Source organism: Hyla sarda, chromosome 2 (assembly GCF_029499605.1).
Source record: "Hyla sarda isolate aHylSar1 chromosome 2, aHylSar1.hap1, whole genome shotgun sequence".
Classification (NCBI taxonomy): Eukaryota; Metazoa; Chordata; class Amphibia; order Anura; family Hylidae; genus Hyla; species Hyla sarda.
The window spans coordinates 188,197,358-188,224,016 of record NC_079190.1 but is presented as its reverse complement, the minus strand read 5'-3'; the positions used below and the strand labels follow the sequence as shown (position 1 = coordinate 188,224,016).

The following is a 26,659-nucleotide window of genomic DNA, read 5'->3' as shown; positions in this document are numbered from 1 at the left end:
AGTATAATGAAAACATAAAAAATTGTTATACATTACAAATTGTGTAGAGATCACAGTGGATATTAACCCCTTAATGACCAAGCCCATTTTCACCTTAAGGACCAGGCCAATTTTATTTTTGCATTATCGTTTTTTCCTCCTCGCCTTCTAAAATCCATAACTCCTTTATATTTCCATCTACAGACCCATATAAGGGCTTGTTTTTTGCGTGACCAATTGTACTGTTACGCCGAGCGCTCCGGGTCCCTGCTCCTCCCCGGAGCACTCGCAGCGTCCCTCTGTCTGCAGCGCCCCGGTCAGACCCGCTGACCGGGAGCGCTGCACTGACATTGCCGGCGGGGATGCAATTCGCATAGCGGGATGCGCGCGCTCGCGAATCGCATCCCAAGTCACTCACCTGTCCCGGTCCCCGGCTGTCACGTCCTGGCGCGCGCGGCTCTGCTCCTTGGGGCGCGCGCGCGCCAGCTCTCTAAGATTTAAAGGGCCAGTGCACCAGTGATTGGTGCCTGGCCCAATCAGCCTAATTAGCTTCCACCTGCTCCCTGTCCATATTACCTCACTTCCCCTGCACTCCCTTGCCGGATCTTGTTGCCTTGTGCCAGTGAAAGCGTTTAGTGTTGTCCAAAGCCTGTGTTCCAGATCTCCTGCTATCCTTATTGACTACGAACCTTGCCGCCTGCCCCGACCTTCTGCTACGTCTGACCTTGCCTCTGCCTAGTCCTTCTGTCCCACGCCTTCTCAGCAGTCAGCGAGGTTGAGCCGTTGCCGGTGGATACGACCTGGTTGCTACCGCCGCAGCAAGACCATCCCGCTTTGCGGCAGGCTCTGGTGAATACCAGTAGCAACCCTAGAACCGGTCCACCGACACGGTCCACGCCAATCCCTCGTTGACACAGAGGATCCACATCCAGCCTGCCGAATCGTAACATGTACTTTGTAATGAAACCTCTCATTTTACCATAAAATGTACGGCGAACCCAAAAAACATTTTTTAGGTAGGAAATTTAAATGAAAACCAAAGTTTTGCACATTTTGGAGGGTTTTGTTTTCACACTGTACACTTTACGGTAAAAATGACATGTGTTCTTTATTCTGTGGGTCAATACGATTAAAATGATACCCATAGCCAGATACTTTTATATTTTTGTACCGCTTAAAAAAAATCTAAAGCTTTTTGTACAAAATCAGTAATCTAAAATCGCCCTATTTTGACCACCTATAACTTTTTCATTTTTCTGTATACAGGGCGGTATGAGGGCTAATTTTTTGCGCCGTCACCTGTACTTTTTTTAGATACCACATTTGCATATATAAAACTTTTAGATCATTTTTTTTTATAAAATGTGACAAAAAAGCAGCATTTTTGGACTTTTAAATTTTTTTTACATTTACGTCATTCACCGAACGGGATCATAAACATTATATTTTGATAGTTCGGACATTTACGCACGCGACGATACCAAATATGTTTATTTTTTTTTTAAATTAAGCTTTTTGGGGGTAAAATGGGAAAAATTGACAATTTTCATTTTATTGGGGGAGGGGATTTTTCACTTTTTTTTACTTTTTATTTTTACATCTTTCCACTTTTTTTTTTTTTTTTTTTACACTTTTTATGTCCCCATAGGGGACTATCTATAGCAATCCTTTGATTGCTAATACTGTGCAGTGCTATGCATAGGACACAGCACTGCTCAGTATTATCGGTGATCTTCTGCTCTGGTCTGCTCGATCACAGACCAGAGCAGAAGACCCCGGGAGATGTCCGGAACTAGGTAAGGGGACCTCCGGCTGTCATGCTGGATGATCGGATCGCCGCGGCAGCGCTACGGGCGATCCGATCATCCAATCAAAGTGCCGCAATGCTGCAGATGCCGTGATCTGTATTGATCACGGCATCGGAGGGGTTAATGGCGGACATCCGCGCGATCACGGATGTCGCCCATTATGGGCGGGTCCCCGGCTGCTACTAGCAGCCGGAACCTGCCGTGTATGACGCGAGCACCCTTCCGATGCTCTCGGTCATACACAGGACGTAAATGTACATCCTGGTGCGGGAAGTCCAGCCAAACCAGGACGTACATTTATGTCCGTGGTCGTTAAGGGGTTAAACACATAATGTATGTTCAGGGCTAATGTTTACCCTGGATGGTGTACAGTAGTATATTCTGCAGCGCTGGAGTACATTATTCTGCTGCCCACTATGTTCACAGTTCAACTGCGGTTAGGCTGTAGTGTAATTAATCTGTGTGGTCACAGATTGTTGGTCAACTGTGTGTCCGCAGGGTGCATAGAGTTCACAGTATATGGGTCATTAGAGGTTATGACCAGTGCAGGGTTTTCCACAATGTAGTGCGCACAGATTGAAATTAGGTGAGAGTTTGTTTTCAGTTTGTATCCATTTGTATATTGCTTGTGTCACTGTTGCAACAATGTAGCTGGCGGCTCGCTCCTGCGGTGATGTAAGGAGCGGGCATCCCGTATTTATAACTATGAATGGAGTGCTGAAGACACATTATTTGGAGACCAATCTATGGTTAATTTCGGGGCAATCGTGGTGAGTAGTGGGTATTTTACCGCTATTGTCAGATAGGAGCAGGCATCCCGAATTTAAAACTATGAATGAAGCGCTGGAGACTCATTATTTGGAGAACACTCTTTGGTTAATTTCGGGGCAATGAATAATGATTGTCCAAATAATGAGTCTCCAGCGCTTCATTCATAGCTTTAAATACGGGATGCCCACTCCTATCGGACAATAGCGGTAAAGCACCCACTACTCACTAGTGTTGCTCGCGAATATTCGCAATTCGAATTTTATTCGCGAATATCGCATATTCGCGAATTCGCGAATATAGTGCTATATATTCGTAATTACGAATATTCGTTTTTTTTTGTTTGTTTTTTTTCACAGTACACATCACAGTGATCATCCCTCTCTGCTTCCAGCTTATGTGGTGTAAGAAGGCTCTAATACTACTATGTGAAACTGGTGTGCGAATTTTCGACATATACGAAAATTTGCATATGCTAATTTTCGCATATGCTAATTTTCGCTTATGCTAATTTTTGTATATGCAAATTTTCGCATATGTTAATTTTCGCACACGTGAATATTTGCATATGCGAAAATAAAACGAGAATATTACGAATATGCGAATATTCGCGAATATGACGAATATTCGTCCATATATTCGCGAATTCGAATATGGCCTATGCCGCTCAACACTACTACTCACCACGATTGCCCGGAACTTAACCATAGATTGGTCTCCAAATAATGTGTCTTCAGCACTCCATTCATAGTTATAAATACGGGATGCCCGCTCCTTACATCACCGCAGGAGCGAGCCGCCAGCTACATTGTTGCAACAGTGACACAGCAATATACAAATGGATACAAGCTGAAAACAAACTCTCACCCAATTTCAATCTGTGCGCACTACATTGTGGAAAACCCTGCACTGGTCATAACCTCTAATGACCCAGATACTGTGAACTCTATGCATCCTGCAGCCACACAAATGACCAACAATCTGTGACCACACAGATTAATTACACTACAGCCTAACCGCAGTAGAACTGTGAACATAGTGGGCAGCAGAATAATGAACTCCAGCGCTGCAGAATATACTACTGTACACCATCCAGGGTAAACATTAGCCCTGAGCATACATTATGTATTTAATATCCATCTCTACACAATTTGTAATGTATAACAATTTTTTATGTTTTCATTATACTGTAAAAGTACCCTCCTCCCCCATGACCTTGTGACCGGCAGCACTTCAGCATTGTACATTTAAAGCTGGCGTGCTTTTTATCTGTAAGACACACTGCCTGATGAAGAAACTTCGGATTAGAAACTTTTAAGTAGCATTTTATAATAAAAACTGCCTTTTGATTTTATTCTACTCTGGCAAGTTTTAATCAAAGCGATGGAAGGCACCGTCATCTCGTCTTAATCTTCAACATTTTTTTTGCTCCCATTCACCCACCGGACCTGCATGTCGTGGTCAAGGACGTAGAGGCAACCACATCTGGAACCACCAACTCCTAGCAAGTCTACACGCACACTGAGTTGTTGTGCTCTCAGCACAACATATTACGGTAAGGTGCAATAATCCTGCACTCTAACATCTGCAAACTGACAGTATCACACTAGGAACGCGCCTCTCTCTTTTTTCTCGTATTCCACAGATTTCTGTTGGGAGCCGACCTACAGAGTTTTTCCAAGGTCTTTAGGGAATTTACCATACTCAGGAACTGCTCAAGTCAACATCTGCACTCTACATGGGTTAATTCATTCTGTACCATCTGCTATCATCTACCTTAGGTACTGTTTTTGTTGGAACTCTTTAAGATATGTGCCACCACTATGTAAAAAAAAAGTTCAGTAAAAGATAACCATTATAGTGCCACACTCTTTGAGTTATACTTAACCCCTTAAGGACCAAGCTAATTTTGACCTTAAGGACCAGACCAATTTTATTTTTGCATTTTCGTTTTTTCCTCCACGTCTTCTAAAAATCATAACTCTTTTATATTTTCATCCACAGACTAGTATGAGGGCTTGTTTTTGGACGACCAGTTGTCCTGCATAATGACATCACTCACTTTACCATAAAATGTATGACGCAACCCCAAAAATACTATTTGTGTGGGTAAATTAAAAAGAAAACCGCAATTTTGCAAATTTTGGAAGGTTTTGTTTTCACACTGTACAATTTACGGTTAAAATGGCATGTGTTCTTTATTCTGTGGGTCAATGGGATTATGATACCCATGATTATATACCTTTCTATTATTGTTGCGCCTAAAAAAAATCGCAAACTTTTTAACCAAATTAGTATGTATAAAATCCTTCTATTTTGACGACCTATATCTTTTTCATTTTTCCGTATAAGCGGCAGTATGAGGGCCCCTTTTTTATTCATCATGATCTGTACTTTTTATTGATACCACATTTGTGTATATAAAACTTTTATACATTTTTTAATACTTTTTTAAAATAAAATGTGACAAAAAAACCTGCAATTTTGCGCTTTTATTTTTTACGTTCACGCCGTTAACTGTACAGGATCAATATCATTATATTTTAATAGTTCGGACATTTACACATGTGGTGATACCAAATATGTGTATTCATTTTGTTTTTTTTTACACTTTATGGGGTAAAAAGGACATTTTACATTTTTATTGGGGGGAGGGGATTTTTCACATTTCATTTTTACATTTTAATAGTCCCTATAGTGGACTATCTATAGCAATCCTTTGATTGCTAATACTGTTGAGTGCTATGCATAGAGCATATCTCTGATCAGTGTTATCGGTGATCTTCTGCTTGATCTCAGAGCAGGAGACCCCGGGAGCAAGGTGAGGGGACCTCCGGGCACAATGCTGGATGATTGGATCTGTATTGATCACGGCATCTGAGGGGTTAATGGCGGACATCCGCGCGATCGCGGATGTCCGCCATTAACGGTGGGTCCCTGGCTGCTGATAGCAGCCAGGACCTGCTGCGCATGACCAGTGCTCGCGGTCATGGCGGAGCATAAATGTACGCCACAGTACGTTAAGTACCATGGCACCATGAAGTACATTTACGTCAATTGTTGTTAAGGTCGCAGCCCATTTTGGCCTTAAGGACGCAGCCGTTTTTTTGCAAATCTGGCCACTGTCACTTTACGCATTAATAACTCGGATGCTTTAACTTATGAATTTGATTGTAAATTCTGAATTTGATGGTAAATTTTTGTCGATACTTGCATAATTTCTTGGCGAAAAAAATACAAAATTTCATGAAAAATTAGAAAATTTTGCATTTTTCGAACTTTGAAGCTCTCTGCTTGTAAGGAAAGTGGACATTCCAAATAAATTATAGATTGATTCACATATACAATATGTCTAGTTTATGTTTGCATCATAAAGTTGACATGTTTTAACTTTTTGAAGACATTATAGGGCTTTTTAGTTTAGCATCAATTTTCCAATTTTTCATTAAAATTTCAAAATCGGAATTTTTCAGGGACATTATTTTCGAAACTACACCCCTCAAGGAATGTAAAAAGGGGTATAGTGAGTTGGACGTGAGAATGAAAATTTTTATTTTTTACAAGGGGTATAAGGAGAAAAAACAAAAAAACAAAATTTGTAACACAATTTCTTATGAGTATGGAAATACCCCATATGTGGATGTAAATGCTCTGCGGGTGAACTACAATGCTCAGAAGAGAAGGAGCGCTATTGGGCTTTTGGAAAGAGAATTTGGTTGGAATAGAAGTCTGGGGCCTTGTGTGTTTACAAAGCCCCCGTGCTATGAGAACAGTGGACTCCCCCCCCCCTCCATGTGACCCCATTTTGGAAACTACACCCCTCACAGAATTTTAAAATGGGTGCAGTTAGCATTTACACCCCACTGGCGTTTGACAGATTTTTTGAACAATGGGCTGTGCAAATGAAAAACTACATTTTTCATTTTCACGGACCACTGTTCCAAAAATCTGTCAGACACCTGTGGGGTGTAAATTCTCGCTGTACCCCTTAGTACATTCCGTGAATGGTGTAGTTTCCAAAATGGGGTCACATGTGGGGGAGTCCACTGTTATGGCACCATGGGGGCTTTGTAAACACACATGGCATGCAATTCCAGCCAAATTCTCTCTCAAAAAGCCCAATAGCGCTCCTTCTCTTCTGAGCCCTGTAGTGCTCCTGCAGAGCATTTACATCCACATATGATGTATTTTCATACTCAGAAAAAATTGTGTTACAAATTTTGGGGAGCTTTTTCTCCAATTCCCATTTGGTGCAGACGCAGTGCCGTAAATGGTGGAGCCGCTGGAACTGTCAGCTCCCAGCTCTACCACTTATTATCATAGGCTGTAGACTTCAGGTTTGAAGCCAATAAGCTGCTACTATGAGATCCTCCGGCAGACCGGCACAATGATATGACGTCATCGCGCCGACTCGGGATCGGCTCACAGGCTGCAGGTATGTTTTTTTTTGTTTTGTTTTAGTGGGACATTATGAGCATTTGGGAGCATTATCAGGAGGCATTATTATATTTTAGGGACCATTAATGTATCTAATAGGGGGGCATTATTATATATAAGGGGGCATTATTGTGTATGAGGGAGGCATTATTGTATGTGAGGTTGAGCATTATTGCATATGAGAGGGGCATTAATGTATCTATGAGGGGGATCATTAATATATATGAGGGGGCATAAATGAATCTATGAGGAGGGCATTGTTGTATATCATGCCCTGGAACTTGTGCAGAGACCTTTGGAGGAGGCGTAACAGCATTTAATGTCGAAGCCCCATGAGCTACACTGTTTATGTATTTCTAGGAAATACATAAACAGCATAGCTTGCAGGGCTGCACCACTTGTGCAACTCCTAATAAAGTCAATGGGAGTTACACAAATTGCTTTGCCTGCTTCTGGCTCTTCAGACCACCCCTAGTGGCCACAAACAGGCTGGAGATGGCCGAAAAAGCATAAAAAAGGTGGTATGGGATAACCCCTTTAAATTCACAATATTCAACATCTTATGAATGTTGCCTATATTATGCAACATGCATAGCAAAGTTGTGTAACCTTCTACAATGCCATAACGGTTCCTTCAGACATTTTGCAGTCAGTATAATCTGTCAGACACCTGTGGGGTGTAAATTCTCACTGTACCCCTTATTACATTCCGTGAGGGGTGTAGTTTCCAAAATGAGGTCACATATGGGGGAGTCCACTGTTATGGCACCATGGGGGCTTTGTAAACACACATGGCATACAATTCCAGCCAAATTCTCTCTAAAAAAGCCCAATAGCGCTCCTTCTCTTCTGAGCCCTGTAGTGCTCCCGCAGAGCATTTACATCCACATATGATGTATTTTCATACTCAGAAAAAATTGTTACAAATTTTGGGGGGCTTTTTCTCCAATTCCCATTTGGTGCAGACTCAGTGCAGTAAATGGTGGAGCCGCGGAAACTGTCAGCTCCCAGCTCTACCACTTATTATCATAGGCTGCAGACTTCAGGTTTGAAGCCAATCAGCTGCTACTATGAGATCCTCCGGCAGACCGGCACAATGATATGACGTCATCGCGCCGACCCGGAATCAGCTCACAGGCTGCAGGTATGTTTTTTGTTTTTGTTTTGTTTTAATGGGTCATAATGAGCATTTGGGAGCATTATCAGGGGGCATTATTATATTTTAGGGACCATTAATGTATCTAATAGGGGGGCATTATTATATATAAGGGGGCATTATTGTGTATGAGGGGGGTATTATTGTATGTGAGGCTGAGCATTATTGCATATGAGGGGGGCATTAATGTATCCATGAGGGGGGTCATTAATATATATGAGGGGGCATAAATGAATCTATGAGGAGGGCATTGTTGTATATCATGCCCTGAAACTTGTGCAGAGACCTTTGGAGGAGGCGTAACAGCATTTAATGTCGAAGCCCCATGAGCTACGCTGTTTATGTATTTCTAGGAAATACATAAACAGCATAGCTTGCAGGGCTGCACCACTTGTGCAACTCCTAATAAAGTCAATGGGAGTTACACAAATTGCTTTGCCTGCTTCTGGCTCTTCAGACCACCCCTAGTGGCCACAAACAGGCTGGAGATGGCCGAAGAAGCATAAAAAAGGTGGTATGGGACAACCCCTTAAAATTCACAATATTCAACATCTTATGAATGTTGCCTATACATGCAACATGCATAGCAAAGTTGTGTAACCTTCTACAATTTCTACAATGCCATAACGGTTCCTTCAGACATTTTGCAGTCAGTATTTTTCAGTTTCTTGCGAGAGGGGGGGGGGGGGGGGGGGTGACGCAATTTTCTGGCACACCAGGTGACACCAACCCTAGCTACGCAACTGGCCGAGAACACTGTTCATCTCACGCTTAACTGCTCTCCCCAGCAGGGCTTCAGATTATGCCATGCCTGCTGGGGAAACACCTCTTCCCAGTCTGTGGAGCTCAATGAGACTTTGCAGAAAACAGAACAATATCAAGGTAGAAAACTAAAAATAATAAAAATAAAGGCAGGGGTGGCTTATCATGATGGGGGAGTGAACTGGGAGGTTAGGGAATTTATCAAGCACATGACATGTATTCTTTAAATTTATGAAACTCCAATTGTCAGGTGCTGTACACATATAAAGAACAGTTATTATAAGTCCCTCTAGCTGTTTTTCTTAATGTTTTTAACTCTACCTTATAATTTATAGCAGTGTTTCCCAACTAGAGGTGTGGGAGCAAAATGTGTCCAGAATGCCAAGGCATTACTAGAACTTGGTTCCCAGGACAAAACTATATTACTGTCAGTTAACATTAGGGTACTGGGAAGTGACTGACCAAAACCACTGCTATCCTTTTGCCGGCAGACATCCAATTATTTTGGCAGTGTTTGACAATGCAGGCATTCCCTGTGTGTTAAGACATGGACCAGGATGAACTGATCATTGGGAACCAAGTACCACCAATATGGCAGTAGTGGGGAATCAAGCAGGTAAGTACTGTCTCTTTTGGGTTTTTTGTAAGCCAACCTAAAGTGCCAGCCTAAAGGCTTAAAGGTTTTTTTTCTTCTAGAAGCACACCCATTTAATTTACGGTTGTTCACTGCCACTCTTATTTCAATATGGACTTTCTCCAAATGTAAGGTCAGATCCCTTTTCATGAATTTGACATAAATAGAAAGTATTCTTTTTTTTGATGGCCACAACCTTAATATACAAGTACATCTGGAACAAATGAGCTTGTTGTTACAGTCAGAACTGAAGAGGGAACAGAGTGCCCCATAATGTTGTGTTTATATTTCATTTAGCTTTTTTTTGTCCTACCTAGTTTTTATTAGATATTTTTCTGAGATACACAATAGAGGACCATCAATACAAGCTATCAGGAACTGTGACAACGTAACACAAAAGGAATAAAACCCATCATCAAACCTGAAATCTAGAGATGGACACAGAAGCTTCTGAAGCTGCTCTTACAGCAAGAGGAATCATCTTCAGAGCTGATGTCATGGAATTGAACACAGTAACAATTGTGAATGCCTGTAATAATAACAAGAGGAAATACATTATTTGGACCAAGAGGCTTTCATCCACAGGCAGAAATCAACAGTCACCCGTCTAATACCATTGAAACATAATACAACATTATTCCAAATAGACTATTGAAAACAACATCACAGACATACAGACAGCTTATTACAGGTTGAAACAACCCTATTGGTATGAAATAAAAATATTATATTCAAGATTTTTGCTAAGTAAATGGACACATTCTTGTTTACATTCAGTTGCTGAAAACTCCTCCTGACCTTGACCTTCTCCCAGATGAGAATTTGTTACAATGGATGACATTGGGTAATCCAGTGTGATTTAAACACAGACGCAGCGCAATTTATTCCTAGGCTGACAGTCTGCTACATTTATTAAGACCCTTTTACACAGGCTTATTGTCGGCAAATGATTGTTACTAGAAACACTCATTCCCGATAATTGTCCCTTGTAAAAGGGCCAACCATTAGCCGACAAATGAGCCCTTTAAATTATTGCTAGTGGCCTCATATCACCCTGTGTAAACAGTGTGGCCAACAGTGATGGATTTAATCAATCACACAAATGATTCAGCGATCCAGTCTTTATGGCTTTTTACTTATTGGATATCATGTGATCCTATTGATAATAATGAGCACTGAACGCCATTGTATTTTAGCTCAAGGATCTCCTGATGTCTGAACTACTGTTGGTTCCAATAGAACTCAGTGGGATGGTGATACACCTATAATGCAGATGCAGGTCACAACCTCATTTGTTCTGGTGGGCTTAATAATTATGGCTTATCCTGATGTTGCCAAGCTAAACAGAAAAAGTATTGTAATCTTCTAAGTCATAACTTTTGTGCTGATGTCATACATTCATCTAGTACCTACCTGTGTAGCTGTCAGATCATATCCAAGAGTCATATGCAATGTAAAAGTGCATACGCTAGCTATCACTACCACTACAGGGGCTATCCCTGATGTGACACTCTGAACATATCCAGCTTTTTCCAAGAAAACCCTCTCCGCTCTTCTGATGGCTACGAAAGAATGATATATTATTAGGAATGATTACCAACAATATACAAAATTATATAAAATCTTGGAGAATTACATGATGACAAACGTAGGCTATATATTAGGACATGTTATTTGTATGTATGTATATATATATATATATATATATATATATATATATATGTTTTATTAGGCTGGGTTTACACTGTGTTTTTTTTATATATACATATTTTTTTTACACTTGAAAAGGAATAAATGTTTACGTTAATATAGCATACTTGACTATGTAATTGATGTTTTTATGTACAGCAAAATTAAACATACTGTAATAGAAACAGTGAAATGACAAAAATACACCCGTTATAAAAATTCTTATATATGGCATGCAGACTACTGCACTTTAATCTATCTCTAGAAAAAGGGGGTTCTGTATAGTTTTGCTTCAATAAAAATGGGAGTTCCAGAAACCTCAACATAAGTACTGAGAATTAATCTCCATTCTTTCTGGAATTGGTAGGAGCTACCAGACTTTCACATTTCTCTAAATTATTTGAATAATATGTCATATAAGTGTTTTTTTCTGACACTTAACTTTATTAATAAATATCAATTACAGAAAGGAATAGCTCAAATTGCAATCCTTAGGATATCATTTAGCACCTCCATGAGAAGCTGTAATGTAACTCATGTTGGGGTGTCAGTGCTCACACGGTCAGTATATATTTATATATCTTTATGTGTGTCCCTGTTTACACTATACACAGTTAGGGGTTTTTGCACCATTAGTATATATATCCTTAAAAAAATGGTGGAAAATCCAGCTCCCGAAAAAATAGATAATTAAAAATTACAAAAATTTAATGATATGCATTAAAAACTAAGTAAAAACAGCAACATGTCATGTAGAAAACGTGAAACCGCTGACGCATTTCAAGCTGAGTATTGGCCCTTAAGCATGTTATATACTATTTTTATGATCCTGTACTATGACTTGTTATATTTGTATATTTTGTATATGCCTCCATGTAGGTTAGAAATGTTTAAAGGGATTATCCAGGAATAGAAACACGGAGTTAAAGGGGTACTCCGGTGAAAAACTTTTTTTTAAATCAACTGGTGCCAGAAAGTTAAACAGATTTGTAAATGACTTCTATATAAAAATCTTAATCCTTCCTGTACTTATTAGCTGCTGAATACTACAGTGGAAATTATTTTCCGTTTGAAACACAGAGCTGTCTGCTGACATCATGAGCACAGTGCTCTCTGCTGACATCTCTGTCCATTATTAGGAACTGTCCAGGGTAAAAGGAAATCCCCATAGCAAACATATGCTGTTCTGGACAGTTCATAAAATGGACAGAGATGTCAGCAGAGAGCACTGTGCTCATGATGTCAGCAGACAGTTCTGTGTTTCAAAAAGAAAATAATTTCCGCTGTAGTATTCAGCAGCTAATAAGTACAGGAAGGATTAAGATTTTTAAATAGAAGTCATTTACAAATCTGTTTAACTTTCTGGCACCAGTTGATTTAAAAAAAAAAAAGGTTTTCACTGGAGTACCCCTTTAACCACCACACCTGTCCTCAGGTTGTCTGTGATATTACAATTTGGCACCACACCTGTCCTCAGGTTGTCTGTGATATTACAATTTGGCTTCATTCACTTCAATGGAACTGAGCTGTAATACCACACAATACCATAGAAATTAAGCTATGCTTTTCTAATCTTAGATTACCCCTTTAATAATCAAGGATCTGTTGGATTCTGCAAATGGAAAACTAATGAATTAATACTGAACTCCTCTTGGCTTACCCAAGACAGAAAGAGCAAAATGCTAAACATAAATGTAGTCCTATTAGGAAAGTATAAATATGTATAACAATACCATTATACAGTTTGCACACTTTCTGCATTGCATACCAAGGGGCCTACCTTGAATATTGCACTTGAATGTTTTCTCCCATGCATACATCTTGATAAATTGAATGCTGGTCAAGATTTCATTCATAACTCGTACTCTTTGATCTGTGATCCCTATGCATTTTTTCCTAAAATATGCAGTTAGTCTTGATGCCAACATCTAAAGACAAATAAATAAAAGGTTTCATGGGGCAGATACAAACCAATACTATATAATGAATGCATGAAAAGTTAAAAAATAATTCACAGATTACTAAACTGTATATATGCAGACAATAGTTTAGAAAAGACACAAAGAATCTTACCATTAGTGGATAAAACAAGATAAATGCAGCAGAACCTATTAGTGCTGTAGGTCCCAGAAAGAACACTGTGTATAGCAGTCCCAAGAGGGCGATGAAAGGACTGGCAGCAAGCATACAACCTACCGAGGCGGCTTCAAATAATCGTTGACCATCACTGCTACACATGTTGACTAGCTGAAAGATAAAACACATCATACTGTATTTATATACTCACTGGTTATCATATGTATTGCTCCTAACTAATAACATACATTATACTAAACATCAACCCAGAACAACTTATCCAACATTTTTCCTGGGATATTTAAATAAGCTGGAACAAGTGGATACAGCCACACCAACACTGATAGACAATGTACATCATGATTTACAATATCATCATTTTATTTAAATATTAATAAAAAAAATGTTTTTAGAACTTGAAGGGTTACTGTCGTTAAAAACAACTTTTGACATGTCAATCAGACAAATCAAAAGTTGATGATCACACCAGGTCTGACTCTTGAGACCTGCTGGAATCGTGAGTTATTAGCCGGGGAAGTGGATGGAATCACACTCCACCCCCTGGCTGGCTGAGAGATCCATACCACATGGAATCTATGCAGAGACTTGGGAGCAGAGCACAATGTCCCCCAGGTGTCATCAACAACTTTTTACGTGTCTGTCGTCAAAAGTTGTTGTTAATGACAGTAACAACCCCTTAAAGGAGTTTTCTTCCTGTCTTTGGTGCCCAGTGCAGCTGCCCACAGCAATGTACTGCCTCTGCTGGTGATAGGCTGAGCAGCACTGTGATGTAATGTGCCCGGTAAATTCATATTTTGACAATACTTAATCCCTTACATGACTTCTTAGATTGTAAGTGACAATAGAATATACAAGTAATATTTTCATACTGTCAAATTATTACTTTAGGTAGAAGTTTATTGCGTTAAATCCCTGCTTTGCATAAGGCTTTAGAGGGTTTCCCAACAATGGACTGATCACAGGGTATCTTGCTGCTGGAACTTCCAGAAATCAAATGTAAACATTGGGAAATCAGCAACAAGTGTTTCATTCCCCTGCAGTGTCGTCACAGGGGACATTAAGCATTACACAGTACCCAATTGAATGGGCTGTCCATGTAATCGGTATAAGCCCATTCAGTCTACAAAATGGGGCTCTCAGATGGGGAGCCCCTCACTATTAGCTCAGAATGCTCTAAGGCTTGTGAAAAATGAGTTTTCCCAAACCTGACAATGTCTCTAAATGGCCACAGTCATTTGCAAAAACCTTTTAGAAAATGTAGATAATAACAATGGGGGAGATTTATCAAAACCTGTGTAGAGGAAGAGTGGTGCAGTTGCCCAAAGCAACCAATCAGCTTGCTTATTTCATGTTTCAGAGGCCTTTTTAAAATTGAAAGAAGCAATTTGATTGGTTGCTATGGGATGTGGGATTTGAACACAAGGCCCCAGCGCTGCAAGGCAGCAGTGCTAACCTCTGAGCCACCATGCTACCCTTAGCATACATCTAATATCCACGGTTGCAAAAATGGACAGAGATGTCAGCAGAGAGTACCTGAAAAATTAGGCATGTACATATGCCTGAAAAATCTGGTATTGTTGCAGCCGCTTCTGTAGCAGCGGCCATAAAAATTGCAGCACCATAACAATTGCAGCAGCAGAGGCCAGAAAAATTAGGCATGTACACCTGGCTGGAAAATTTGGTATTGTCGCAGCTGTAGCAGCGGCCATAAAAATTGCAGCACCATAACAAGTGCAGCAGCAGAGGCCAGAAAAATCAGGCATGTACCCATGGATGAAAAATTGGGTATTGTCGCAGCCGCAGCTGTAGCAGCAGCCAGAAAAATTGCAGCACCATAACAAGTGCAGCAGCAGAGGCCAGAAAAATTAGGCATGTACACATGGATGAAAAATTGGGTATTGTCGCAGCTGCAGCTGTAACAGCAGCCAGAAAAATTACAGCACCATAACAAGTGCAGCAGCAGAGGCCAGAAAAATTAGGCATGTACACATGGATGAAAAATTGGGTATTGTCACAGCCACAGCTGTAGCAGCGGCCATAAAAATTGCAGCACCATAACAATTGCAGCAGCAGAGGCCAGAAAAATTAGGCATGTACACCTGGCTGGAAAATTTGGTATTGTCGCAGCTGTAGCAGCGGCCATAAAAATTGCAACACCATAACAAGTGCAGCAGCAGAGGCCAGAAAAATCAGGCATGTACACATGAATGAAAAATTGGGTATTGTAGCAGCGGCCATAAAAATTGCAGCACCATAACAAGTGCAGCAGCAGAGGCCAGAAAAATTAGGCATGTACACCTGACTGGAAAACTTGGCATTGTAGCAGCCGCTGTTTGGATTTGTTTGGTTTGCCAGGCAGAAAGTGCCCTAAAACATTGCGGCATGAACCCTAGTTGGTGGCGGATAAGTCACGCAAGTCATCCGGCATTCATAGTTCAAATACAGCGTGTGGACCATTTTTAGGCTAAGGCAGGTCATCTGATCAGGCCTTGTTCAGTCAAATGTATCCTAAAGGTCAGGTAATCCAGACTTTTTTGACCAAGGTGACTCCTCTTCTCAGTGACAATACCTCCTGCTGCACTGAAGGTCCTTTCTGACAGGACACTTGAAGCGGGAAAGGCCAGAAGTTTGAGTGCAAATTGGGATAGCTCAGGCCACAGGTCAAGCCGACACACCCAGTAGTCAAGGGGTTCATCGCTCCTCAGAGTGTCGATATCTGCAGTTAAGGCCAGGTAGTCTGCTACCTGTCGGTCAAGTCGTTCTCTGATGGTGGACCCCGATGGCCTGTGGCGATGCGTAGGACTTAAAAAGCTCTGCATGTCCTCCATCAACAGCATGTCTGTACAGCTTCCTGTCCTTGCCGGCGCGTTCGTGGGAGGAGGAGGAGGATTACTTTCACCTCTTCCCTTGTTAGATCCCTGTTGTGCTGTGACATGACCCTTATACGCTGTGTACAGCATACTTCTTAATTTATTTTGGACCTGCTGAATCCTTTCCGCCTTGCTGTAATGCGGTAACATGTCAGGCACTTTATGTTTATACCGGGGGTCTAGTAGAGTGGACACCCACTACAGGTCGTTCTCCTTCATCCTTTTTATACGAGGGTCCTTCAACAGGCACGACAGAATGAAAGACCCCATTTGCACAAGGACAGATGCCGAGCTACTCATGTCCTGTTCCTCGTCCTCAGTGATGTCAGGGAAGGTATAATCTTCTTCCCCCCAGCCACGTACAACACCACGGGAACCAGATAGGTGATAGTGAGCACCCTGGGATGCCTGCTGTGGTTGGTCTTCCTCCTCCTCTTCAAAGCCACATTCCTCCTCTGACTCCTCTTCTTCACAATCCTCTTCCAGCATTGCCGCAGGTCCAGCAAGTGATGCTGATAAGGCTGTTTCTGGTGGTGATGGTGTCCACAACTCTTCCTCTTCACACTCATCTACTGCTTGATCCAGCACTCATCGCAGTGAACGCTCCAGGAAGAAAACAAACCATATGATGTCGCTGATGGTGCCTTCGGTGCGGCTGACCAGGTTTGTCACCTCCTCAAAAGGATGCATGAGCCTACAGGCATTGTGCATGAGCCTCCAGTAATGTGGCAAAAAATTCCCAGCTCCGCAGATGATGTCATAGCACCCCGGTCATACAAATATTTGTTGACGGCTTTTTCTTGTAGGAGCAGACGGTTGAACATTAGGAGTGTTGAATTCCAACGTGTCGGGCTGTCGCAAATCAAGTGCCTCACTGGCATGTTGTTTCGCCGCTGGATATCTTACAAGTGCACCATGGCCGTGTAGGAACGCCTGAAATGGCCACACACCTTCCTGGAAAAAACGGGAAACAGCGCTCCGTGGTGTATTAAAAGAGGATGAAGGATTGTTTTAAAAAGGCATGTAACCTGCTCACCTGGTAGGGTTGTGTAAGCACATACACAACAATGGTGAGCACATGATAAGGTGTCCGCAGCCCTCCGGCACAAGAATATGTAAACGAGTAAGCAGCTTCAATGGAGATGCCGGCTCAACGTGGAGCTGGAGACAGACCAAGCAGGTAGGTGATAGACAAGGTATTTATTTACCCAGAATGCAACGCGTTTCGCTGCCTAAGCAGCTTCATCAGGCATCAATGAAGCTGCTTAGGCAGTGAAACGCGTTCCATTCTGGGTAAATAAACATCTTGTCTATCACCTACCTGCTTGGTCTGTGTCCAGCACCACGTTGAGCCGGCGTCTCCATTGAAGCAGCTTACTCGTTTACACACCTTCCTGGACTGCTTCAGGACATCCTGTAAGCCTGGGTACTTGAGCACAAAGCATTGTACAATCAGATTACACACATATGCCATGCACGGCACATGTGTTAACTTGCCCAACCTCAATGCCGCCAACAAATTTGTTCCGTTGTCACAAACCACCTTGCCGATCTCCAGTTGGTGCGGAGTCAGCCACTGGTCCACCTGTGCGTTCAGGACCGACAGGAGCGCTGGTGCGATGTGACTCTCTGCTTTGAGGCAAGTCAACCCCAAGATGGCGTGACACTGCCGTATCCGGGATGTGGAATAGCACCTGGAGAGCTGGGGGGTTGCCGGTGATGTGGAGCAAGAAGCAGCAGTGGAAGAGGACTCGGCCGAGGATGTTATGGAAGAGGATGGAGTAGGAGGAGTAGAGGAGGTGGCAGCAGGCCTGCCTGCAAGTCGTGGCGGTGTCACCAACTCCTCTGCAGAGCCACGCATTCCATCCTTGGCAGCCGTCACCAGGTTTACCCAATGAGCAGTGTAGGTGATATACCTGCCCTGACCATGCTTTGCAGACCAGGTATCAGTGGTCAGATGGACCCTTGCCCCTACACTGTGTGCCAGACATGCCATAATTTCCTTTTGCACAATGGAGTAAAGGTTGGGGATTGCCTCTTGTGCAAAAAAATTTCGTCCGGGTACCTTCCACTGCGGTGTCCCAATGGCTACAAATTTTTCAAAGGCCTCAGACTCCACCAACTTGTATGGTAAAAGCTGGCGGGCTAGCAGTTCCGACAAGCCAGCTCTCAGACGCCGGGCTAGGGGGTGACTTTGAGACATTATCTTCTTGCGCTCAAACATCTCCTTGACAGACACCTGACTGTGGGCAGATGAGCAGGAACTGCTCAAGGCGAGAGACGGAGAGACGGATGGTTGAGAGGGGGCAAGGAGGGCAGCAGGGGTTGACCTGGCTGAAGATGCTTGACCAGGAGGAGGATGGCAGCTTTGACTTTGTGTTCTGCTTGTACTGACGTGTTGATCCCATAGGCGTTTGTGATGTGACATCATGTGCCTTCGCAAAGCAGTTGTGCCTAGGTGGGTGTTGGACTTCCCACGACTCAGTTTCTTCTGGCACAGGTAGCAAATGGCCTCGCTGTTGTCAGAGGCAGACACAAAAAAAATGCCACACTGCTGAGCTCTACGATGATGGCATTCTGGTGGTGGCAACAACATGCGTTGATCGGCGTCCTGTCTGGCTGACCCCAGGTGCCGATGCATGCTGTCTGACTGTGCCACTAGCTCCTTGTGACGACCTCCCCCTGCTTCCAACTCGTCTCCTCCTCCCCTTTGTCTCCCCATCTGAACTTTCCCCCTCTTCTTCTCTTCTAGTGGGCACCCACGTGGCATCCACGGACCCATCGTCATCATCAACACCTTCACCACTATCTGACACCTCAAAAAAGGAAGCAGCAGCGGGTACAACATCATCATCACACCGTACGTCCATGTGTGTAATGCTGCCTGACTGACACATATCCCTGTTAACTACATCCTCTGGCAATAATGGTTGTGCATCACTCATGTCTTCAAACTGATGTGTAAATAACTCCTCTGACGGATCAAGTAAAGCTGCTGTGGTGCTAGTGTTGGTGGTGGCGGCAGGCGGGCAAGTGGTAGGTAGCATGAGAGGTGCCCGAAGCTAAGCCAGAGGAGGAGAAGGACGGTGCGTCAAGGTTCCGAGCGGAAACTTTAGTAGTAGATTGGGTGTCTTGTGATAGCCAGTCAACTAAGTCCTCAGAACTTTGGGGGTTCAGGGTACATGACTCTGAACACTGGCCATTCTAGGGCCAAAGGGAATCCCAGCACCACGATGGCCCCTGCGGGGTGGCCTTCCTCTGCCTGTAATTTTTTTGGTTAAATTTACACAAGTGTCACACCTAATGTGATTTGCACTAGGGTGACACAATTTGCCCTGCAGGCAAGAAAAATGGCAACTGTGACGTGAACTAACAGTGACGGCTGATTTTATTAAACAGCCAAAAAAGTTTTTTTTTTTTTTGCGCAACTGTCACACTTAATGTGATTTGCACTAGGGTGACACAATTTGCCCTGCAGGCAGGAAAAATGGCAACTGTGACGTGAACTAACAGTGACGGCTGATTTTATTTAACAGCCAAAAAAGGTATTTTTTTTTAATTTGCGTAACTGTCACACCTAATGTGATTTGCACTAGGGTGACACAATTTGCCCTGCAGGCAGGAAAAATGGAAGCTGTGACATGAACTAACAGTGACGGCTGATTTTATTTAACAGCCAAAAAAGTTTTTGTTTTTTTTAATTTGCGCAACTGTCGCACCTAATGTGATTTGCACTAGGGTGACACAATTTGCCCTGCAGGCAGGAAAAATGGAAGCTGTGACGTGAACTAACAGTGACGGCTGATTTTATTTAACAGCCAAAAAAGGTATTTCTTTTTAATTTGCGCAAATGTCGCACCTAAAGTGATTTGAACTAGGGTGACACAATTTGCCCTGCATGCAGGAAAAATGGCAACTGTGACGTGAACTAACAGTGACGGCTGATTTTATTTAACAGCCAAAAAAGGTATTTTTTTTTATTTGCACAACTGTCACACCTAATGTGATTTGCACTAGTGTGACAATGAGCAAAAAAACTTGCCAGCGGAGTTCCCCTTTTATGCAGTGGTCCCCAACCAGGGTGCCTCCAGCTGTTGCAAAACACACGGCTGATATATTTCAGCCCTTTGAATACTGTAGTAGTTAGTTGCTTTAAAGAAAAAAAGCTTGCCAGCGGAGTTCCCCTTTTAAGCAGTGGTCCCCAACCAGGTTACCTACAGCTGTTGCAAAACACACGGACTGATATCTTTCAGCCCTTTGAATACTGTAGTAGTTAGTTGCTTGAAGGAACTTAAGTTTGATTCTGGAGTACCCCTTTTAACCAGCGGTTCCCTCGCCAACCAGGGTGCCTCCAGCTGTTGAAAGACTAACGGACTGATATCTTCCAGCCCTTTGAATACTGTAGTAGATAGTTGCTTGAAGGAACTTAAGTTTGATTCTGGAGTACCACTTTTAACCAGCGGTTCCCTCCCAACCAGGGTGCCTCCAGCTGTTGCAAGACTAACAGACTGATATCTTTCAGCCCTTTTAATACTGTAGTAGATAGTTGCTTGAAGGAACTTAAGTTTGATTCTGGAGTACCCCTTTTAACCAGCGGTTCCCTCCCAACCAGAACTGATATCTTTCAGCCCTAAAAAGGGCTTTTTTGGGTGCTGTCCTTAAAGCAGATGTTACACTAGTGCTTTAGAAGTAAACTGGACCCTGAATACACCACCTAGCAGCAACCTAGCTATCGCTTTCCCTATACAGCAGGAGCAGCTTCTCTAACCCTCCACTTTCTAAGCCTGCAGCATGCTCAATGAGGCTAAAATGGCGTCCGTGCAAGAGGTAGGAGGGTCTGGAAGGGAGGGACTGATGCTGATTGGCTGTAATGTGTCTGCTGACTCTGACTCACAGGGTCAAAGTTTACTGCAATGTTAAAGTATAGGGGGCGGATCGAACTTCACATATGTTCGCCCGGCGACATCTATCTTGAAAGCCCTTGGCCCTTTACTATCCAAAGGAGCTTCTCACTGATCTCCAGACTGACCCTTGGCCTGCACCAATTTAAATGGTCACTCTTATTAAAACAATTTTTTTTGCTATTGCACTCCTTATGGTAAAGAAAAAAATATTTCTAATATACTCTGTTTAAAAAAAATGAAGTTTTCTATGTTTTATTTGTGCTTAAAAAAGCTCAAGCGCACATTTTCCCCATCTCATGCACAGACTTTGGACCGAAGCCCAAACACAGGAAGTGCAGCCTGGAGTGCTATGGGGGGGGGGGTATCCAGCCAACAGCATATAGCTGTTAAGTGTGAGAGAAGCTATGATTGGATGAAGCTGGAAACACCCCCCTCAGGACTCCAGGCTGCACTTTCTGTGTTGGACTTCGGTCCAAAGTCTGTGTATGAGATGGGGGAAAATGTGCTCAAATAAAACATAGAAAACTAAAATTTTTTAAACAAAGTACATTAGAAATATTTTTTATTTACCATAAGGAGTGCAATAGCAAAAATTAGTTTTAATGAGAGTGACCCTTTAAACAATTTTTGCGGTTTTGCAGCGGGAAAAAACATTTTCCCCATATCAAATAATTCTTCCTCAGAGAATTCCTCTGACAAAGCATTTCTGTCTTCTAACATAGTAATGTCCTCGTCCAAAATGGGAGATGAGCCCCCCTGAGGGGAAGAAGGACCATAACGAGATATTTTTCTAGGAGTAAAAAAAAAGCTTTTTTCAGTTCTTTTATAGAACCCTCAACATAGTCCTTAACCCACTGTACTACATCCTGAATTGTGGGCTCCTGATTTTCTGGGAGACGAGGATGGCATGTTTGGCATGTAGAGTAATCGTAACCTTCTGGCAGAGGAGTCGGACAATTTTTACATGTAATATGCTTTCTCTTTTGTGTGGATTTCCCTGCAGAATCTCTGCTTGAATCCCTTGACAACATCTAAGAAAAATGTATAAATGTATACACTATAAAAACCTATAGTAGATAACACCAGAGGAGGAAAAAAGGGAACATACCTCTTTAAGTAAGTAGTATTCTCTGATACCAACAGAAACAGTAACAGCATACAATTACAGCAACCAAACTGATTGAAGCAGGCTCAAAGAGACCTGCTGACTGACACTGCGCACTTTAAATACGGGACCTGGCGCCAAACGGAGGGGGCCAAGCCCTCAATCCGCCCCCTCCTCCGTCATATAGTATATAGAGAAAAAACAATATATATTATAATTATAACTAGCCACTACTGCTCTCTTACCCACAGCAAGCAGTAGGCTAAGAAATGCAGTATAGAAAAGCATATCCGTAACGCCATCCGGACTGTAGCCTCGCCCCCTCTGACGTCAGCGGCGTCACGTGCGACTTGACGATAATACACAGGAGTGCCAGCTCCTAGGAGCAGGATGTCCATTCAGACTGTCACACTGTAAGCCGCAACGCTGAGCCATGATCGCGGGCAGCCAGTGTAAAGGGGGGACACAGGACGGCAGCAAAATAGGAGGAAGGTAACACTGTCCTTCTCACAGGATGAAAAAAACTCAATAAGGTGTAGGGGGAAGGTCCATTTATACTGCAAGGTGTTGTGTTTTAATTATTAAAAATTCCACAGGTCCTGCCAGCTCACAGGGGGGATTGTGTACCCATTATTGTGCTGCTGCAGACGCTAGGGAAAATGTTTTTGCAAGTTACAGGGCCCATTTACATAAACTTCAGTTTGAATCAGACATATTAGAATTTCCTATTAAACTAAAACACCTGACCAAAATGGTGCTCTGAATGTTCTATACCTAGGATATAACGTACCTCTCCTGTTGTAACATCCTTAGATACTTTAAGTTTTAGTATCTTTCTAAAAGCCAATGATAAAACGGCTCCTTTCAGTCGAATTCCTGTTCTATAATTCATTGTCCAGTTAAGTGCAAAAGACCAAGATCTTACAAGCTCTGCTATAAAAATACCAAATGCTATAAGCAGCCCATAAAGGAGATTAGATTCAACTGTTTCTGTGTACTCAAGAAGTGCACGGATGAAGATAGCCTGCAGAAAAAAATAAAAATTAGCAACATGAAATCTCACCTTAATACATGCTACTACATGTCCCTCCAATATCGATTCTGTCAAAGAATTTCATATGGGAATCCCTTGTTAGTTACATGGGATTTTCACATCCATAAAATAAATATAGTCTGAATACTTTTTTCAAGGTTCCTATTGTTACTTAGGGGTATAAACAGGGCTCAAGTCCTGCAGGAACGCATAGGAACTACGTTCCTGCATTTTCTACAGCAGAAACGCTGCTACCATTAGCAGGAGTCCTGCAGCCTTTGAGTGGAAATCTTGGGAGTTGCCTCACTTATTTTCAGAGGACTTGGTCCCTGCTTACAACTGTATATGAGTAGCAGTATGGGGGGTCTACAACTACATATGGGGCAGTATGGAAGCCTATAACTATTTATAGGGGTAGTATAGGGGCCTTTAACTATATATGGTAGCAATAAGGGGGCCTACAACTATATATGGGGCCATATAGGGGGCCAACCACTATGTATATATATATATATATATATATATATATATATGGGGCAGTATGGGGACCTACTACTATATATGGTGGCAGTATGGAGACAATACCTATATATGGGAGCAGTATGGGGCCTATAACTATATATGGGAGCAGTATGGGGCCTATAACTATTTATGGTGGTAGTATAGGGACCTCAAACTGTATATGGGGGCTGTATAGGGGCTTACAACAAATGCTCAAGTCCTTCAGGAACACGTGGGAACTGGGTTCTGGCACTTTTTCCACACCAGCAACACCTATTAGCAGGACCATCCCTTGAGTGGAAATCTTGGGTGAGTTCCTGAACTTTTTTTTCCCAAGACTTGACCTGTGGGTATCAGGTACTCTCTTAGGAGCTTGAGAAGATGTTTCCATATTGGGTTAGTTATGATATCACACAACTATCTTAAAGCTACATAAGGATTCTTAATCTACAGCCATTCTTCAAAACCCAGTGGACAACAACTCCTCCCTTTCCAGCACGCGGTGGCATTGCATACCATTACTTATGGCTAGGCAAACAGAGCATGAACTCACTGGGCCAATAAAGTTTGCTACCATGGTTATAATCAGAGACAATAAAGCCAGCAAGGATCTGGTTCGACAGAAACGCCATAGCACCAAGGTGAGAGATGCTTTCCTCTTCCCACGCTTCTGGAGTTCTGCTTCCCAAAGTTTCTGTAGCCTGGGTTATATAGAAGAAAAAACATCATTAAGACAAATATAATAACCAAATGCATATACTGTATATGCTGCACCCTATATGTATTTTAGATGACTTACTTTGATAGCATTTCTGAGCTATGCCAGTATATAAATATATACCAATAAATAAATACATTCTTGGTAAAGTGGCATCTTTTAGAGTGGCATCTCTTATAATTATTGTTCCCTAGAGGCAAGAAAAGTGCAATGTACTTGTAGCCTCATTTACCAAAAGCGAAGTGTGAAAACACAAGATCTGTTAGCAATGCGACAGAAATGGGCCAGCCATTTTAGTATTTAGGCTTATTTTTTGTCAACTACTCTCCTCAATTTCATTCATGCAAAATATACTAAGATTAATAAATGTGGCCCATTGTATATTTTATAGAATTACATACATAATAGTTTAAAAGTTTATTTATTTGTTCACTCTATGGGTCAAAGGGGTAATAGTTCTCCTTGAGAAGAACACCAAAGCGGTGCGTGGAGATAGGCCATTAGCATTCCACTGGGAATTCTGACATTGGGAATTCTTGACTCTTTCACATGTGTTCTAAAAATGTATTTGGGACACCTGTGATATTAACCACACGCTGTACAGGTGCCAGGATATGAAAGTAGTATGTAATCTGCCCTCAGTTGTATTTTTAGGACAACAAACCTATTGTTCTATAAATCAAAGTAGAGGAAATAGTCAGCACCACTCTACCTGTGGGGTCACGTCACTTAAGGGCTGGATCCTTTTCAACAGTAAGCGGGCATACAGCAGACTATCCGGTGCTCGTGTCAAACAGAGCAGTTGCGATATCTAGTAGAAAGATAGACCACACGGCACTCTGGAAACTTCATGCAACCTGCAGCTTTATTGCTGGGAGCGGGGTACACGAGGATGCACAACCAACATACAGTGCAGTAGTTTCGCGTCACTGACGCGAAACTACTGCGCTGTCTGTTGGTTGTGCATCCTCGTGTACCCCGCTCCCAGCAATAAAGCTGCAGGTTGCATGAAGTTTCCAGAGTGCCGTGTGGTCTATCTTTCTACTAGAAACCTATTGTTCTAACATAAGTTCTAAGCAGGCTGACCAGACACCTTTTTTGCATGCAGGTTTGAACGTTTTTTTCTAGTTTTTTTTTTTTCCTGTAATAAATGGAGATTTGTTTTTATATCATTTTTATTTTAGTAAACTTTAAAATTTCAAATCAGGAGAAAATATAAAAAGCAACATGGAAACAAATGTCTGTTTTTGATTTTTATAAATATCGTTTCTTACAAATTGCACATAATGATGCAAAAAAAAAAAAAACCTTTCTTTTTTTTACATGCCCTTTTTGTTACAGTTTTTTTTTTAAATGATATAGGGGGTGGGAAAAGTGTCATTTGGGCTGTTTGGGGGCATCTTACAATAATATATTTTTTAATACTGATTTCCCCAGTAACTGGGCCTAACATAACATATTAGATTGGAATATAGCCCCCCTGACACTCCCCTGACCCAGGAGCTCCTTCGTGTACCTGGCATTGGTGATCACATGAATGCCTGGTCAGGAAGCAGGAAGTCATAATACTTTACTCAAAATAATCCAACAATATATGGGGGGAAAAAACAAAATGTCATGTACCACCATACAGCAATGTATATAAATGCACACGTTGCCCCTCTAAAGTTCCATGTGGTACAGTGTGTTTTTACTTCCTATGTGTGTTTTATATATGATTTGGTGATCTATATTTTATTTGTTTTGACCTGTATGACTTCTTTGTAAATTCTAAAAGAAGGCAGAGTGAAAATCTATTTTTTTCATGCTGCTTTTCTCATGGATGGCTGCACGTGTAGTGTAGTGGTAGTTACACTGGGGGATTTATCAAAACCTGTCCAGAGGAAAAGTTGCTCAGTTGCCCATAGCAACCAATCAGCTTGTTTCTTTTATTTTTAACCAGTTAAGGACGCAGGGCATACAGGTACGCCCCCATCCAGAGTCCTTAAACCGTTCTCATGAGAAGGGGTTAAACCCTGTTGTTTCCGGTTGCTACAGGCAGCCAGGACCCACGGCTAATGCTGGGCACCGCCGATTGGGCCGATGCCTGGCATTAACCCTTTAGACACCACGATCAAAGTTGATTGAGTTGTCTGAAGTGAAAGTAAAACTATCCCGACAGCTCAGTGGAGCTGATCGGGACTATCGCGACAGAATCA

General features: G+C 42.1%; 1 protein-coding gene across 4 annotated transcripts in view; it reads right to left on the bottom strand.

Moving 5' to 3' along the window:
- LOC130355603 (ATP-binding cassette sub-family C member 5-like) overlaps positions 1-26,659 on the bottom strand; it is a 136,237-nt gene that overhangs the window by 96,131 nt on the left and 13,447 nt on the right. For 3 of the 4 annotated variants that reach the window (XM_056555951.1, XM_056555952.1, XM_056555954.1), the window contains 6 exons: positions 24,297-24,444; positions 23,000-23,233; positions 13,307-13,480; positions 13,014-13,161; positions 10,958-11,106; positions 9,966-10,073 (listed from right to left, as the gene is read on the bottom strand). In XM_056555951.1, coding sequence (XP_056411926.1) covers positions 9,966-10,073; positions 10,958-11,106; positions 13,014-13,161; positions 13,307-13,480; positions 23,000-23,233; positions 24,297-24,444 — 961 coding nt within the window. Of the gene's footprint in view, positions 1-9,965; positions 10,074-10,957; positions 11,107-13,013; positions 13,162-13,306; positions 13,481-22,999; positions 23,234-24,296; positions 24,445-24,542; positions 24,652-26,659 lie in introns of all 4 variants that reach the window. The other variant, XM_056555953.1, reaches the window with a different exon arrangement.